This window comes from Chelon labrosus (genome assembly GCF_963514085.1).
Source record: "Chelon labrosus genome assembly, chromosome: 5".
NCBI classification, from domain to species: domain Eukaryota; kingdom Metazoa; phylum Chordata; class Actinopteri; order Mugiliformes; family Mugilidae; genus Chelon; species Chelon labrosus.
Window position 1 is genome coordinate 25,899,368 of NC_140341.1, and position 15,890 is coordinate 25,915,257.

Sequence of the window (15,890 nt, forward strand, 5' to 3'; positions counted from 1 at the left end):
CCAGACTGTGGCATGTAATTAGCTATCAAACAGAGAAAATAAAGTTTAAAGAATAATTTAACATTTATTGATCCCTCACGGGGAAGATTCTTTCTCTGCATTTAACCCATCTATTTATTCACACAGCAGTGTGTACACTCTGCCTGGGGCTGCCAGCTGTGCAGGGCTCAGGGAGCAGTTTGGGGGTTAAGAACTTGCTCATAGCACCTCTGCCATGGGCATAAGGTCTAAAGTCTGATGCCTTATCCATTAGGCCATGCAGTCACATGTATGGTTTGTGGTTTAATTATTATTTTAAGAGCAAGGATCCAGGGACTGACTGTTGTGCAGCCCCTGATTTAAGTTTAGCTCATGGATGGCTCCTTTGTTATCCAGTATTAAGAAAAGCAGAGGAGAAATGGGGCTAAAGTCAAGTATATGCACTACATATGTTAACAATGACGACCCTCTTTCTGTATCTCTTGTTCTTGAGGTTGCTTGAGGTTACTCTAATAACACTGATGCTATGACTAATCTGCAAACTTCAACAGTGAGTCTGTCCATGTGCATTTTGTATCTTGCTAAGGGAGAACATTCAGATTTATCTCAACATCCACCTGTGTGATCAAACATAAAGATTCAGCGGAGAAAACCTGCCGGCAAGTCTTATTTATGTAGATTGCCAAAGAAAGATATTGTCTGTGGTTTGCTGACTTCCCTCTTCACACAATCACTAATACAGCATCTACTCGGCACACATGTTACACAAGGACTTCAAGAACGAGAGACAGCAAGCCTCTGCAAGCGGCTTTATCAGTGTTCAGCCAGTGCCGATCAAGAAAGGCGAGATGAAGCTACAGCTCTTCATAGTTAGTGTTCTGAAGTATTTGGTGATGACCAATCAGGCAGAAGGAGGAAAACAGGTAAACTATGGATTTCTTGAATTTTCATATTTGTTGCAAATGTTAGCAAATAATTAAATGACCTATAGACCTTTGAGTGTTAGACTCAAGAGAGTAGTTTATATTGTTAAACAGTATTTCTCACATTAAATCCAAACTATTCAAGCTGCCTTAAGTCATTTTCATTACACCAATCAGTCAGGAAGCTGCAGTGGTTGCAACTGAGGACACACAGAATTCCTGTGTTTATAATGCAAGAATCTTGTGTTTGCCTTTTAGGAGTAACGCTCATTCATGTTCTTGGCAAGACTATATATCAGACCAGCAATACATCATCCAGAATAGGCTCTTGTCCTTATGTCCCTTTTTCAGGTCAGAACAGTTCTGTGTACTCCATAGATGGCATATGTGTAAAAACACAGGCGCAGACAACAGTGGACTGATAAGAGGTGTTGTTGTGTTTGTCAAAACAGTTAGCAAGGTGTGAAATGAGTCACTCACTTCCCAAGGTGTGAAATGAGTCACTCATGTTCTTTATGGGGGTGAAAAGACAAACTACTTGACCACATGGGTTAGGTTAGGGAAAAGTCGCAGTGCTCCAGATGAGCACTGCGGAGGGCACTGGCACAGGGGAATAAAATGTATAAAATACCTTATTATTGTCTCCTCTGAATAAACTTGGTTCAGTTAAAAAGTAAAATCAAATAAAATAAAGAAAAAAATAAAAAAAGAGATAGAATTAATAAAAGAAATAAAATAACTGTAGAAGATCGTTGTAAAACAAATAAAAAAAATGAAATAAAATAAGCTTAAATAAAATAAATTGAAAAATTAAAATAAATTAAAATAAAGGAATACTGGATCATGCCTGCTCAAGTGCGGGCGCGGGAGCTTCAATTTTATCAACATACCTCCCGTCCCCCAGGATTCCCCACCCTATAAGCGTTAAAAATCACATGCAATTCACCCTGCCGTATCCAAAACCATAAAACCATGAGAACCGAAATAAATAAAATTCATAGATTTAATAAATATATAAATAAAATTTGAAATTAATAAAATTAATAATACAAATAAAAATAAATATAAAATAAATAAACAACTATATTCATGGCTTTAAAACCACAGGGCTGTTGCAGTGTACTTTATTTAATAAAATTCCTCGTTAGGGGATCCCCTCCATGAGTACATCCCCAGGAATGAAATAAAACAAACAGGTGATCCCTCTCTGTGGCATAAAATAAGTCAATAAATAAATAAATAAATAATAAAATTCATGGGGTTAGTAGTCATCAAATTGAGCATGCAAGATAAAAATAAAATGTTAGATAAAAAGGGTTAGGGTTAGGGTTAAGCTATGATTTTAACTGAAGAATAATTAGTAACCTGGATGCAAGGGCAGGGAATCTCTGCATGATCTGCATTGCAAAGTCAAGATAACATAACTGTACAGAAATTCTTGGTGTGCTGTAATATACGCAACATAAAGAGCCATAACATAATAAAGGCTGCAAATGGCTATAGCTTGGATGTCAGGCTAGACTGACTGGGATAATGTTTAGGCTTAACATCTTATACTGATTTTCTCGTCCAGTTGTCATGGGACTGAAAAGAGAAATATTGGGCAATTGTCTTACCTGAAGAATCACCTGGATAAAAATGTGTTTTTTCAAGTAGGAGTACTCCTCTGGCCTGAAACTATGATTTCTGCACCAGCCTGATGCTGGAAGACTCAAGGGATGTGACAGAACTCGGACAAAATTATGTTTTCTTCTATATATTGTGCATTCTGTGGTGGGCATAGTAACCATATATTCATTTGGCCTTGCGTCTTCTGGTCATTTATAAACTAATTGTAGTAACTGTACCATATGTTATTGGTTTTGTACTTTCATTTTACACTACAGAGCACGTCATTAGTTTTCCACAAATGGGTCAGGGACATGTTGCAAGCCAAATTTTCTGGATGTGCTGATCTGATGTATAGACTAGCAGATACAATTCCTATATCTGTCCATTATGGCCACAACCAGCAGCCAGTTAGTTAAGGTCAGTTGATGTGTGAAATCTAAAAGCTACTCATAGTTCGGAATAGTTTGCTTTATTCTGCTTTCCACTTTATGCTAAGATGAACAAAACAATGAGTGTCAGATGCAGGATTATACTATATAGAGGAGTGTCTTATTGGACTTATGCATTGACCTCTTGAAAGCAAAAAAGGCTATATTTCCCAAATGTCAGACTTTTAAATCAGCTTGAGGGTTTGTATACTTGTGGGGTGTTTACTTACATTTTACTCTGATACTGTACTAATAAGATACCTGACACGTGGCCATGCTACCATTGCAAATAATTAGGATAAAACTGTATAGTTTATCCTCCATTTAGCTGGATAGCAGCTGTCACTGTTTTATTTTTTCATTTAGGCGAATCAGATTTGTCACTATAAACTAACTGTGCCTCTATGAAGAGATTGAAAAAAGTTATGCCAATGCTATTTCTGACGCTACAATTTGTAATGATTGTAATGTTTTTATTTAGGTGCAGCCCACAGAGGAATTTGATATCGACGGCCTTTTCAGCAATTATACATCAGAAGATGATTTATCTGCTCCCTGCAATGTAAACCCGCCTGAATTGAATACTTTGACCCTGACGATCACCTTCATCGTCGTGTTTGTTTTTAGCCTCATAGGCAACAGCATAGTTGTCTGTGTGGTTTGCCTTATGAAGAAACGTAAAGCCAGCACAGACATCTACTTGATGAACTTGGCGATGGCAGACCTCCTCTTCTGTATTACTCTCCCCTTCACTGCTGTCGAAGTCAACTTTGGTTGGATCTTTGGCGACTTCCTGTGCAAACTTCTCTCAGGCTTTCAGGAGGCATCAGTGTACAGTGGTGTCTTTCTGCTGGCGTCCATCAGTATCGACCGTTACTTTGCCATTGTGAGGGCTACACGTGCCCTGTCCTCCCGTCACCTGTTAGTAAAAGGGGTTTGCAGTGCTGCGTGGCTGGTAGCTGTAGTGCTGTCCTTACCTGTGGCAATTAAGAAGGAGAGTATGTATGCGGAAGACCTGAACCGCTTCATTTGCTATGAAAACCTGACTGGTGAAAGCGGTGACCACTGGCGAGTCAGCATGCGTGTACTGCGGCATACCTTGGGCTTTTTCCTGCCTCTCTTGGTGATGGGTGTCTGCTATGGCTGGACTGTAATGACCCTGTTTCACGCACGTAATCAACAAAAACACAAGGCCATGCGTGTCATCCTGGCAGTGGTGTTAGCATTCATTCTGTGCTGGCTGCCTTATAATATTACTACCATGGTTGACACGCTCATAAGAGGAGGATCAATTGAAGTGCACACATGTGGCACTCAATACAAAGTCGAAGTGATTAAAAGTGTGACACATGTGTTAGCCTTCATGCACTGCGCAGTGAACCCAATTCTGTACGCCTTCATTGGGCAGAAGTTCCGCAACCAGCTGCTGGACACTCTCTACCAATGCGGCCTCATCAGCAAGAGGCTCCATATGTCTTACAGGAAGGGCTCTGTTAACAGTGTTGGCAGCATGAGATCTCGCAACACTTCCGCATCTACAATGTAAAGAACTCCTGATGCATGCATTTAAAACAAAGCTAAAACAACTGGACTTGTTCGTTCGTTTGTTGAGTGCCTTAGAAGCCACTTGGAAAACAAGTCCAGCTGCCTTTGTCTTAGCTTCGTTTTATATATACCATGACCTGGATGGCAGTGAATCTTCAGCGACAACCTCCAGGTGCATCAGTGTTTTCATTTTAAAGTGGTAGACACTTTTACAAGCCCCATAAACTAGCAAAGTGTCCTCAATGTGCAAGTTTAAAAATATATCACTAACCCAATTAGCCTTTATAAACCATTAATAACACAAATTTGCAGGAAAACTAATATTTGTAGGGGTCACCTGAATATTTAACCACCAAGCTTTTGAATGCAGTCTGAATTTCAAGGATTAACCTAAAAGTTTCGTCTGAAAACTTTGCATTGCTTATCATAAAGACATTAAAAAAGATGGAATAAAACAGCTTCATTTTGTTCAAAGATGGCAAAAATTATTAATAAAAATAGAATCTGTAAAAGCCACTTATTTACACACGTGTCCTTGAGCAACACATTGAATCCCACGTCGCTGCCAGTGCTCTGTCTTGATTTGTAAGTGCACTTGTGTGAACGAATGGGTAGATGTGTCACTGTGTTGGATACCATTAAGTAGAAAATAGGTATATAAATAAAAGACCATTAAAAAACAATAAACACCATCTTTAGTTTTGAGCTTTGCTATGAACATTCATTATTTAAAAAAAAAAAAGTGAAGTCCCCATATAAAGTAGGATTGACTCATTTAAATCATGTTATTAACAACTAGTGTGAGCTGGAGCAGTCTTTTTTTTTTGTACATTTAAAAAGCTTGTGGGTGTATCTTTGTGACAAGAAAGCCTTTCTTTGAATGTGCTGTCCACATGTTTTCCATTCTGAGACACTGAAACGTTTCTATGTGAGAAACAGGAGTCTGGGTTTTTGTTTTTAAACATTATTTGTCATGGAGAAAGATAAGCTTTTTCACAATCAGACCTCTTAATCTTTCGCACAAGGGGAAGTGGTGAAATAGGTTTTCTGTTTTCAAAAACACCGTGCACCTCTTTGATGAATGACTTTCATTTAGCCAACAGTTCTGTAGAAACTGCTCGTACAGGAAGCAAACAAAACATAATCAGAACTGTAATCTCAAAATGTTTTATGCTTTTCATTATCCAGCTACACGTTTCTTGCATTATTAATCAAATGCATTGTATGTTTCCTTTTACCTGAATGGGTCCATTGACCAGATGAATGTTTGGTATGATGTATGCATGTGCACTGAGAGCTGCACTTACTTTTGTTAGAGGGTTAAGTGACTGGTGTAAATGAGAAGAGGGGAAATGTGACTTCATAAGAAACTGCGCAACAGACACCATTGCAAAACAACCATTACATGTTCTGATAAATGAACTCCCATTGTATTGTTGTACTCTTTATAGCTCCAAAACTATATAATCGTTTGAATTATTTCCAGTGGCTCAGTGCTCATAGTAACTATATGTTGGTTCTGCAGCTTGTGTAATGCAACAGCATGTGTAGTGCACTCTTTTTTTTACAATAAATCCTTTTAAATTGCAATAAAAGCAGCGGGAGGGATAACTCAGCTGATGCTACAAATAAAGTGTTATTTCTTTTTGTTTGCACAAGTCAACACACACATAACTACACACAGTGTTTTTCTTAAAACTTTCAACACTTTAAGTCAGGACAATATACATGCTCTTTGGATTAAATGTGCGTGGAGCCCAAGTGTAGTGTTGTAAGAACTACTTTCTTAGGAATAGGAACCATTTGACTGAACCGTCATCAAACGCTGTCTCACAACTGAAGTATTTAGTCATTTTCCTGTTCTCTGTGGTTTAGTGTGTAGTTTTGTGTGTGCATAGTTGCCTATGGAAAACATGAAAAGACCAAAACCACGTATAATTTCCATTGGTTCAATGTTTATTGTACTTTTGTGTTGGTATAAACTGCAGCTGGTATAATGTAAAAGTAGGTAAGTAATAAAAAAGTAGGAGGGAAACTAATGATTCTACAGTCAGTGTGAAGTGTTGTTTGGGTTTTGCATTCTTTTGTTGCACAATTCAACACAGACACATACAGTTGATGTTTCTCACCGACATTTTTCCATTTGGTTGATTGACTGAAATTAAGATTAGTTGAAATTGTTATTTGTGTCTCAAAAGAAGACAATATACACGTTTATTTTTTTGTTGGATTAAATGCCTGTCAGGCCAAATGCAGTGTTGTAACACACTTGACGACAATTAGACTAAAACGTCATTCACGTCTGAAACGCGGTCTCATTCAAAGTTCAGTCATGTCCCTGTTGTCGTCTGTGTTGTTAAGTGTGCCTGTAGTTGAGAACCATACATATATATTTACAAATGGTCCACTGAACCTGACTCAAAAGAAATGATAGCTACAAATACAACAGTTAACTGAAGGAAATCAAATTTAAAAAAAGTGTCAGTCCTGTCTGTGAGAGGACAAAATAATGTTTGAAATAGATTACACTTAAGTAACTAATCATTCAAACACTGGAGATGACTTATCCCAAATGCACCTGGAAAACTGTCGAGGTGCGTGCACGTAGAGAAGCGTTCCTGTAGGGTAAAAATACTGTTCCGATGCAAAGTCTTGCAGATTTCTTCATTTTACAGACAAGATGACTTGCAGATAACCTCGAAAACAGCTCCAGAAGTTTGCGTCATACTTGACAAAAGAAAAGAGAAATAAATAGAAGAAGTGCTGTATTTAGCAATTGCATTTGAGCTGACTGCTCTCTTATGCTAAAATCATAGGTTCATTTTTCATTCATTCATCTTCTGTAACCGTTTGTTCCTGTGAAGGGTCACGGGGTCTGCTGGAGCCTATCCCAGCGGGGTACACCCTGGACAGGTCGCCAATCTATTGCAGGGCTAACACAGAGAGACAGACAGCCATTCACACTCACATGCACACCTACGGCCAATTTAGAATCACCAATGAACCTAATGAGCATGTCTTTGGACGGTGGGAGGAAGCCGGAGTAGGTTCATTTTTCAAACAATTGTAATGCAGTAGAGAATTTGACAGTTTGAAATCAGTCAAATCTCCCTGCCAGTAAAAGTAGCCTGTATGCTACTTTAAAAACAATGCATTCTTAGATGACTTGGATGGGTCCCACATCAACATGACCTATGTGTCCCTCTGCCAGAAGATGGAAGCATTTTCCTTCGGATCAGTCAGTCTTCAAATGAAGATGCAAGGTACGAAAAACAAACACCGTAACTCAATAAATAGACCTAATGTTATTTCAAAACTTTCAGTATTGGAATATATGACTTGGTCCTTAGTAATACAGTCTCTGATTTGTAAATGTTCTTCATATTTCTAAGTGAGTCCCTCTTAAGAGCCACTGATTCCAATACATAGATTGTTTTTTCCCAATACTTATGCTTGGTTGTGGTATAAAACACACCTCTTGTCTTGTGTATTTTTTCTCCATATTAATGAATAACAAGCCAGTGCTGTGTTTGTAAGGTTGCTATGTTCGCCAGTCCATGGGCCATGTGAGAAAACATCTAAAGGTCTGTTTAAAGGACTGCTTAGTTCAAGTCCATTTTGATCTAGCTTGACTCCAGAGCTGTTCTCTTCCAGTGCTTAGTTAATCTAAGCACTGTATAGCTTTAGATTAGGGGGACTTAAACTACCTATATTCTTGGGTGGCCATAATACCTTTATATTTATCCTTGGTTTCTTTTACCTTCGGTGTTGATATATTGACAGATAACATCATGGAAACAGAATGACATTTGAAGGGGCAACTTCCATTTTCGTTCAGGCTCATTTTCTCCAGTAGAGTAAATTTTCATTTTCCCTATTTATCCTGATTGCTTCTGATGTTCTGGAGAAGCGGTTCCATATTTAAAGCTGCTATTTTCTCACAGTTTGGAGTTAGTTGAATACCTAGATACTTTAACCCTGAGGACACACATTGAATATCATATGAATATCATGTACGGGTAATTGGCATAGCCTCTGACATGTGCAAATTTATTTTATAGCCTGACAGCTTAGAATATAAATCTATACATTCAAGTAACACAGGGAGGCTGAATGTGGTCCACTGTTACTGCAAAATGCATCTGCTTACATAAACTACTTATGCTCTCACCCACATTTAATTCTTACATCTGCTGTAATAACTATAGCCAGTGGTTCTAGAACTATTGTAAAGAGCAGGGGAGACAGATCACAGCCCCTATGAGTTTTGGTGCTTTTAATCCTAAGTTTAACATTAAGCCAAATTTGGGTCTAAATGGTGGGAAAGTGAAATGAAAACATGCTGCGTTAATGCTCATGCTGATTCATTTATTTTGCAAATTGTCTGTGGCTACCATACTTAGAAAGTATTTTCTAATCTTAATATTCAACTATACAGTATGTCACACGTGTGTTCTACATATGCTTTTCATTTCCAGCCACCGGCGACCTTCAAAGCATGACTAGCTGAATAAAACAACTGTAACTAACCGATGTTCACTCAAGCTGCTGGTCAAACTACAAAATGAAGACTGTGCTGGGATTCTTTTTGACTTTTTGTCAGATTTACCTGACTAATTTGAAACCAGTCATCACATCAAATTGATATTTGTTTTTATATGCACTGCCTGGCCAGAAAAAAAGTCACCAAAATAAAATGTCACACACACACAGTATTTTGTTGGATCACCTTTAGCTTTGATTACAGCACACATTCTCTGTGGCATTGTTTCCATAAGCTTCTGCAATGTTGCAAGATTTATTTCCATCCAGTGTTACATTAATTTAGTTTAAATACGTCTAAAAATTAGATTTTTTTCTGAGTGTAATGTACATTTCATGTGTACGTCCTTGCCTTTTACCTCAATGAGGTTAAAGTAGTGCCTATATTTCCACCTTGAAAACGGCAACTTTACCTCTGAATGCTCCGAACTCTCCATTGCTGCAGTCCATCTCTGATCGCTTGTGGGATACTGCTCTGCGCGCATTTGTGTGTAAAAAAACACCCACCCAACTGAACACTGCCCTGCCGCCGATTGGCTTATCATGAAATCTTACCCTACCTTAGCCAATCATCATCACTTATTCGGCTACCGCCCCCCACCCCACCCAGAGGGGGGGAAAAAAACACCTTTGCAGCTCTTGTGGCTGGCAGACGGCGCAAAGTAACGCACCACATTTCAGTGTTGGCAACGGTAACGGCGTTGTAACGGAGAAAATAGTAATTAATTAGATTACTCATTACTGAAAAAAATAACGCCGTTAGTAATGCCGTTTATTTTAACGCCGTTATTCCCATCACTGATGGGAGAGTCTGACCACTGAGCAAAGCCTTCTCCAGCACATCCCAAAGATTCTCAATGGGGTTAAGATCTGGACTCTGTGGTGGCCAATCCATGTGTGAAAATGATGTCTCATGCTCCCTGAACCACTCTTTGACAATTTGAGCCCCATGAATCCTGGCATGTTAACTTGGAATATGCCCGTGAACATCAGGGAAGAAAAAAATCCATTGATGGAATAACCTGGTCATTCAGTATATTCAGGTAGTCAGCTGACCTCATTCTTTGGACACATAATGTTGCTGAACCTAGACCTGAGCAACTGCAGCAACCCCAGATCATAGCACTGCCCCCACAGGCCCGTACAGTAGACACTAGGCATGATAGGTGCAGCACCATCTGCCTCTCTTCTTATCCTGATGCCATGGTTCCCCACTATTCTTCCAGTTTTTAATAATGTGTTGGACAGTTCTTAACCCAATGCTAATAGTTTCTACAGTCTCCTTAGATGCTTTCTCTGCTTGATGCATGACAATGATTTGACCCTTCTCAAACAGACTAACATCTTTTCCACGACCACAGGATGTGTCTTTAGACATGGTTGTTTAAGAAATGAGAAGCTACTCATTGCATCAGTTGGGGTTAAATAACTTGTTGCCAGCTGAAAGATAATCACCCATGCAGTAATTATCCAATTGGAGTCTTGTACCTATTTGCTTAGTTAAATATAGGTGGCGACTTTTTTTGGCCAGGCAGTGTGTAATGAAAACTGTGTCTAAACTGAAACAATATGCAACAAAACTTTTGATACTGAATATTTTTCGTCCAGGTTGAAGGTTGAAATCGCCAACCATTCTCAAAATAATCCTTGGTGACACCATGGCAAAGACTGACTTTCCTAAATGGACTTCCTGGATCTGTTTATGAACTTGTTAGCGGTGTACAAAGACAATGTGCCCTTAACTCCAATTTCAGACTTCTGTGTATGAATGCATTATTTGACATATCAATGGATGAAACACAGAATAGAAGGACAATGACAGAAACATTTGTTGCCCAGTTAATAGGCATTCTACCTCAGCTCCTGGTCATATTCTCGACAAATTCTCCTCCAGCTCTTTTCTAGAGTTGGAGTCATCCAACTCAAGGCATTTTAACCCAGCATGTTCTATGTTCCTCAGTTTTGCTATGATGTAAATCTAAACCCTAAACTAAAGATCCTAAACTGAGGTCAAATATTCTCGGGGGACTGATGCAAGAAACATTGTGATAAACAGCTGTAACACAGTTGGGGAAGTCTTATTCTAAAAGTATCCCTGCCTGACTGAGAAAGGCTCCATCACAGGATGTGCGGGATGGAGCCAACAACTTCTTACTGATGTTAAGAAGGAAAACAACAAGGAGGTGGTGAGGATGAAAATGGAAAACAACATTTGCAAACAGGAGATATGATATGATGTTCTGGGAAACACCCATGATACTTATACTAAATTAAACAATTCATTTTTAACTTTATGAAAGAATTCATGAAAACATGACAAAACAGATTCCAGCACTGATCCATGCAATGATAATGGGGTTATCTTACACAAAATTAAAATGGGGCACAGGTGACATCTAGACTGGGATACTGGGGTTTTCAAAAGAAAGGAAAAGCCCCATCATTATCACAATATGTAGTTCTCCTGCAGTCTCCTCTGACACCTCTGCAGGTTCTCCTCCCAGGTGGACAACTGTCCATATTCCAAACCCTAACTGTCCCGACACCCGAGAGTGAACCTGAGAACGGTCCCAGCACTAGCCTTCTCCTGCAGTTCTCCCCTGGCTCTTTTTCTCCTTACCCATCCTGTAGCCTGTAGCTTCCTCCTGTAGCATCTGAAGAACAGAAGAGTAGCCTCCCGTCTCAACTCCTCAAAAACTAATCAAACTTTGTCGGAAGACAGCTTGCCATGTGCCCAAGTGGGTGAAGGGTCTACAGGCCATCATCAAAGAGAGAAACAGGCACCGTGGCTACGGACGACCCCAAAGAGTGGCTGGGCCCTCAAAAGGGCAACATCCACAGAAATGCTCAAGGAAGGCGTAACAAAATTACTTTTGATCAGACTTCCCATCTCCGTAAGTCACGGGTGTCCAGACGTTTTGTAAACCAGGGTTTAATATTTTTGCATGTCTCAAACAATGCTGTACTTTTCCTATTGCTCCCAAAATCTCTCCTCCCCAAAACCACCTCCTCCAGACCCTCCACACACACCAGTCACTCATCTGATCAGTACTGAATTAAACCTGACGGACAAAACGGCACGGACAACTCACGTAGCATGACAAGCTATTTGTGTTATTCACTAATAACAAATGACGGTACCGCCAGTTTTTAAAATTCAATGTTTGTGCTCTTGATTTTTAGACCATGGAGATTTACAATTATCTAAAGAGAGTTGGTCAAAACCCCGAGTCTCCAGACATAACGTTAACTAGATAAACTTTATAAGCGCTAGCTAGCAAAGTTAGATTGAAAGTAAACAGTTTACTATAAATTGGATTTATTTAACTGATACTTCATTTACATACAGTTGCCCATAGAATGCCACATCTCAAAAGCTTCGTTCTTGGTACATTTTCTTTAGATGCATGACGTAACCAAATATGGCAGTTGGTATCCCTAGTTTTCATATAGCCCACTGGGTATGGTAAAATAACCCAAACAACATTTGCATTGAATTGACACTCATTTTTAAGGTTTAGTTTTGTCCATCTTTTGTCTTTGACTCTCAAACATCTTTCCTCAAACAACATTCAGCAATTTTACTCTACTGCCATGCTACTTCAAAATACATAATATAAGATCCTAATTCAAGATACAAGATTTATTTTATTGTAATTTCTCATAGTATTGACATACTCAAGAAACTAAATTATGTTCCTCACCAGCTTCTTGCCCGTATAATAATAAATGGGTAAAATAGATAAAATTACCATCTAAACAATGATAAAAAAAATTGCAATAAATAATTTCAGATCACTCAGGAACGCGATATTGCTGGCCTGTTCCACTGGACCGCCACCAAAGGGTGCAGCGGTATGAGGTTGCTTAGCAGCCCACGTGAAACCAACCACCATTTCCTTTGTTTCATCTACATTTAGGACAAGATTATGTAATCTTCACCATGAGTTGACCGATCTTCCCTAGGAGATCAACATATACTGCATGCAGTAAACAGTGCACTAATGAAGTCTGTTCTCTGTTGTTGTGTTTGTCGAACAGTTCCCGAGGTGTGAAATGAGTCACTCATGTTCCTCACGGTGGTGAAAAGACAAGCCACTTGACCACATGGGTCTAATTCACTGCCTGGCCAAAAAAAAAAAAAAAAAAAAAGCCACCTGGATTTAACTAATCAAATAGGTATGAGCCTCCTATTGGATAATTACTGCATGGGCAATTATATTTCAGCTGGCAACAACTTATTTAACCCCAACTGATGCAATGAGTAGCTTCTCATTTCTTAAACAACCATGTCTAACGACATCTTGTGGTTGTGGAAAAGATGTTAGTCTGTTCGAGAAGGGTCAAATCATTGTCATGCATCAAGCAGAGAAGACATCCAAGGACATTGCAGAAATTACTAAAATTAGGTTAAGAACTGTCCAACACATTAAAAACTGGAAGGATAGTAGGGAACCATTTTAAAAGTTTCGTGACAAATCAAAGAAAAATAGTACTAGCCTTTGGAAAACCACTAAGCAGTGAGGCTAACCGGAAAAAGGCTTCAATTTGCTAGGGAGCATAAAGATTGGACTCTGGAGCAACGAAGGAAGGTCATGTGGTCTGATGAGTGATGGGCGCATCAGGGTAAGAAGACAAGCAGATGAAGCGATGCACCCATCATGCCTAGTGCCTACTAGGCAAGCCTGTGGGGGCAGTAAAAATTAATGCAACACTGGATGAAATAAGTCTTGCAGAAGACTGTCGAAACAATGCCACAAAGAATGTGTTGTGACAAAAGCTAAAGGTGGCCTAACGAAATAGTGTGACTTTTTCGTGGTGATTATTGGCCAGGCAGTGTACAATGCCCATGTGGCAGGGAGTGGGGGGAGTTTGCAATGTTAAATAAAGAGGGACCGACACCACCTGGGGACTTGCACCCAAGGATATCGAGAGCAAAAAAAAAAAAAACTCAACTAATGTCATGCAAATAAGGGCACATTGTCGTGACTGATGAGGCAGAGACAGTAGATAGAGCAAATTTTTTATTTTTTTTAAATAAATCAGGGATGAACCTAAGAAAATTGGAACTGTGGAGAACAGCTAAGACAAGTATGGTGTAAATGATTTTATTACTCTAAAAGGCCAGCTACAACAAGGCTAAAACACTAATAACTATAACTAAAATTAGTGGGTTGGGGCCTCAGTGGGAGGCAGAAAACTGGTTATGTGCCCCTTCCCACTGGCCTGGGATACATCACTAAAATACTCACTACAAAACATGCATTAAAAGTGCCCCAGTGCGTGCTTGCATGCAATCAGAATGAGGTCTTCACCACGATGCCTAGCCTCCCACCTGACAACACCCAGGCCGCACTTAAAATCAAAAGGAGGAACAAAAACTCCTTGAAACACAAAAAGGAAACAAAGGTTAAACAACAAAAAAGCCACAACCAAAGCCCACAACCCAACTGATAATTAAACAATGTCTCAAAACATACAGCTCAAGACCAGGAATCAAACTTAATAAATCTGGTTCAAAGAGAAAAGCAAACCAAACAAAAAACAAAAAAGCACAGGAAGGGACAGAAAGAACAGCAGCAGAACAAGAAAAGAGAGAACGGCAGATGAACCACCCTCAGATCACCACCACCAGGGACCAGCAAGAGACTGAACTGAGTCATCTGAAGCCTTTTATACTGCACCTGGCAGGAGGAGGAGCTAAGGGAGGAGACTACCTGGGTTGGGTTCACAACCTTTCACTTACCGTTCACTACACCTATAAAAAAAATTCATCCCCCTTGGATGTTTTCCCCATTTGTTGCTTTTATACATGAAATCGTGTTCAATATAATTTGGGAATTTGCAAAAAATGAAAATGGATTTTTTACAAACTAATGTAAATTAATTAAAATGTATAGTGTATAATAAGTGCTTGCATAAATATTCACCCCCTTTACAATTACTGGCCTAATTTAACAGAAGTCCAGCTAGTGGATGGAAACAGTGTCACAAATAGTGAAATGGAGATAACCTGAGTGCAGTTGGTGTGTGTCAAGTGATTGTAATATAAAAACAGTTTGTGGGAGGTCTAGTCTCTGGTTCATCCAGTCTCTGGTTAATCAGTATTTCTACTACAATTATAACCTGAAGACAAAAGAACACTTCAAGCAACTCAGAAAAAATATCAGGTGAAAAGTATAAGTCAGCAGAGGGGTACAAAAAGATATTGAACTCAATGGACAGCACATGGAGTTCAGTTAAATCCATCATTAAGAAATGGAAAGAGTACGGCACTTGTTTAAATCTGTCTAGAGCTTGCGGTCCTCACAAATTAAGTGACTGGACAAGAAGACTGATGAGGGAGGCCACTAAAGACACCTATGACCACTCTTAAAATCTTCAGTGTCTCAGATGGGAGAGAATGTACATACAAGAGAAATCCTTTGTTGAAAAAAGCTCATATGAAATCTCCATGCCCAAAGGCATGTGGGAGAATCCAAGGTCAACTGGAAGAAGGTTCTTTCATCAGACTAGTCGCTATGTTTGGCGAACACCAAACACTGCACATCACCAGAAACGCACCATCTCCACCATGAAGCATGGTGGTGGCAGCATCATGCTCTGGGGATGCTTCTCAGCAGCAGGCCCTGGGCGGCTGGTAAAGGTGGAGGGGAACACGAATGCAGAAAAATGTCACCAAATCCTGGAGGATAATCTGACTCGGTCTGCAAGAGAGCTACGACTTGGGAGAAGATTTATATTCTAGCAGTTTAATTAAATTTCTGCACTATACATCATGTTTCTTTAACTGAAAATTAAATATCACAGAAGAGACACACATTTGTGATTTAATAGCCCCAATTAAAATTGAGTGACATTT

General features: G+C 39.3%; 1 protein-coding gene across 1 annotated transcript; it reads left to right on the plus strand.

Annotated features, from left to right (window-relative positions):
• The first annotated feature begins 377 nt into the window (after window positions 1-377).
• cxcr2 (chemokine (C-X-C motif) receptor 2) lies at window positions 378-6,455 on the plus strand. The gene is made up of 2 exons (XM_084545264.1): window positions 378-902; window positions 3,423-6,455. Exons 1-2 carry the CDS (start codon window positions 738-740, stop codon window positions 4,485-4,487), a joined length of 1,230 nt encoding a protein of 409 aa, XP_084401390.1. The 5' UTR covers window positions 378-737; the 3' UTR covers window positions 4,488-6,455.
• The last annotated feature ends 9,435 nt before the right edge of the window (window positions 6,456-15,890 follow it).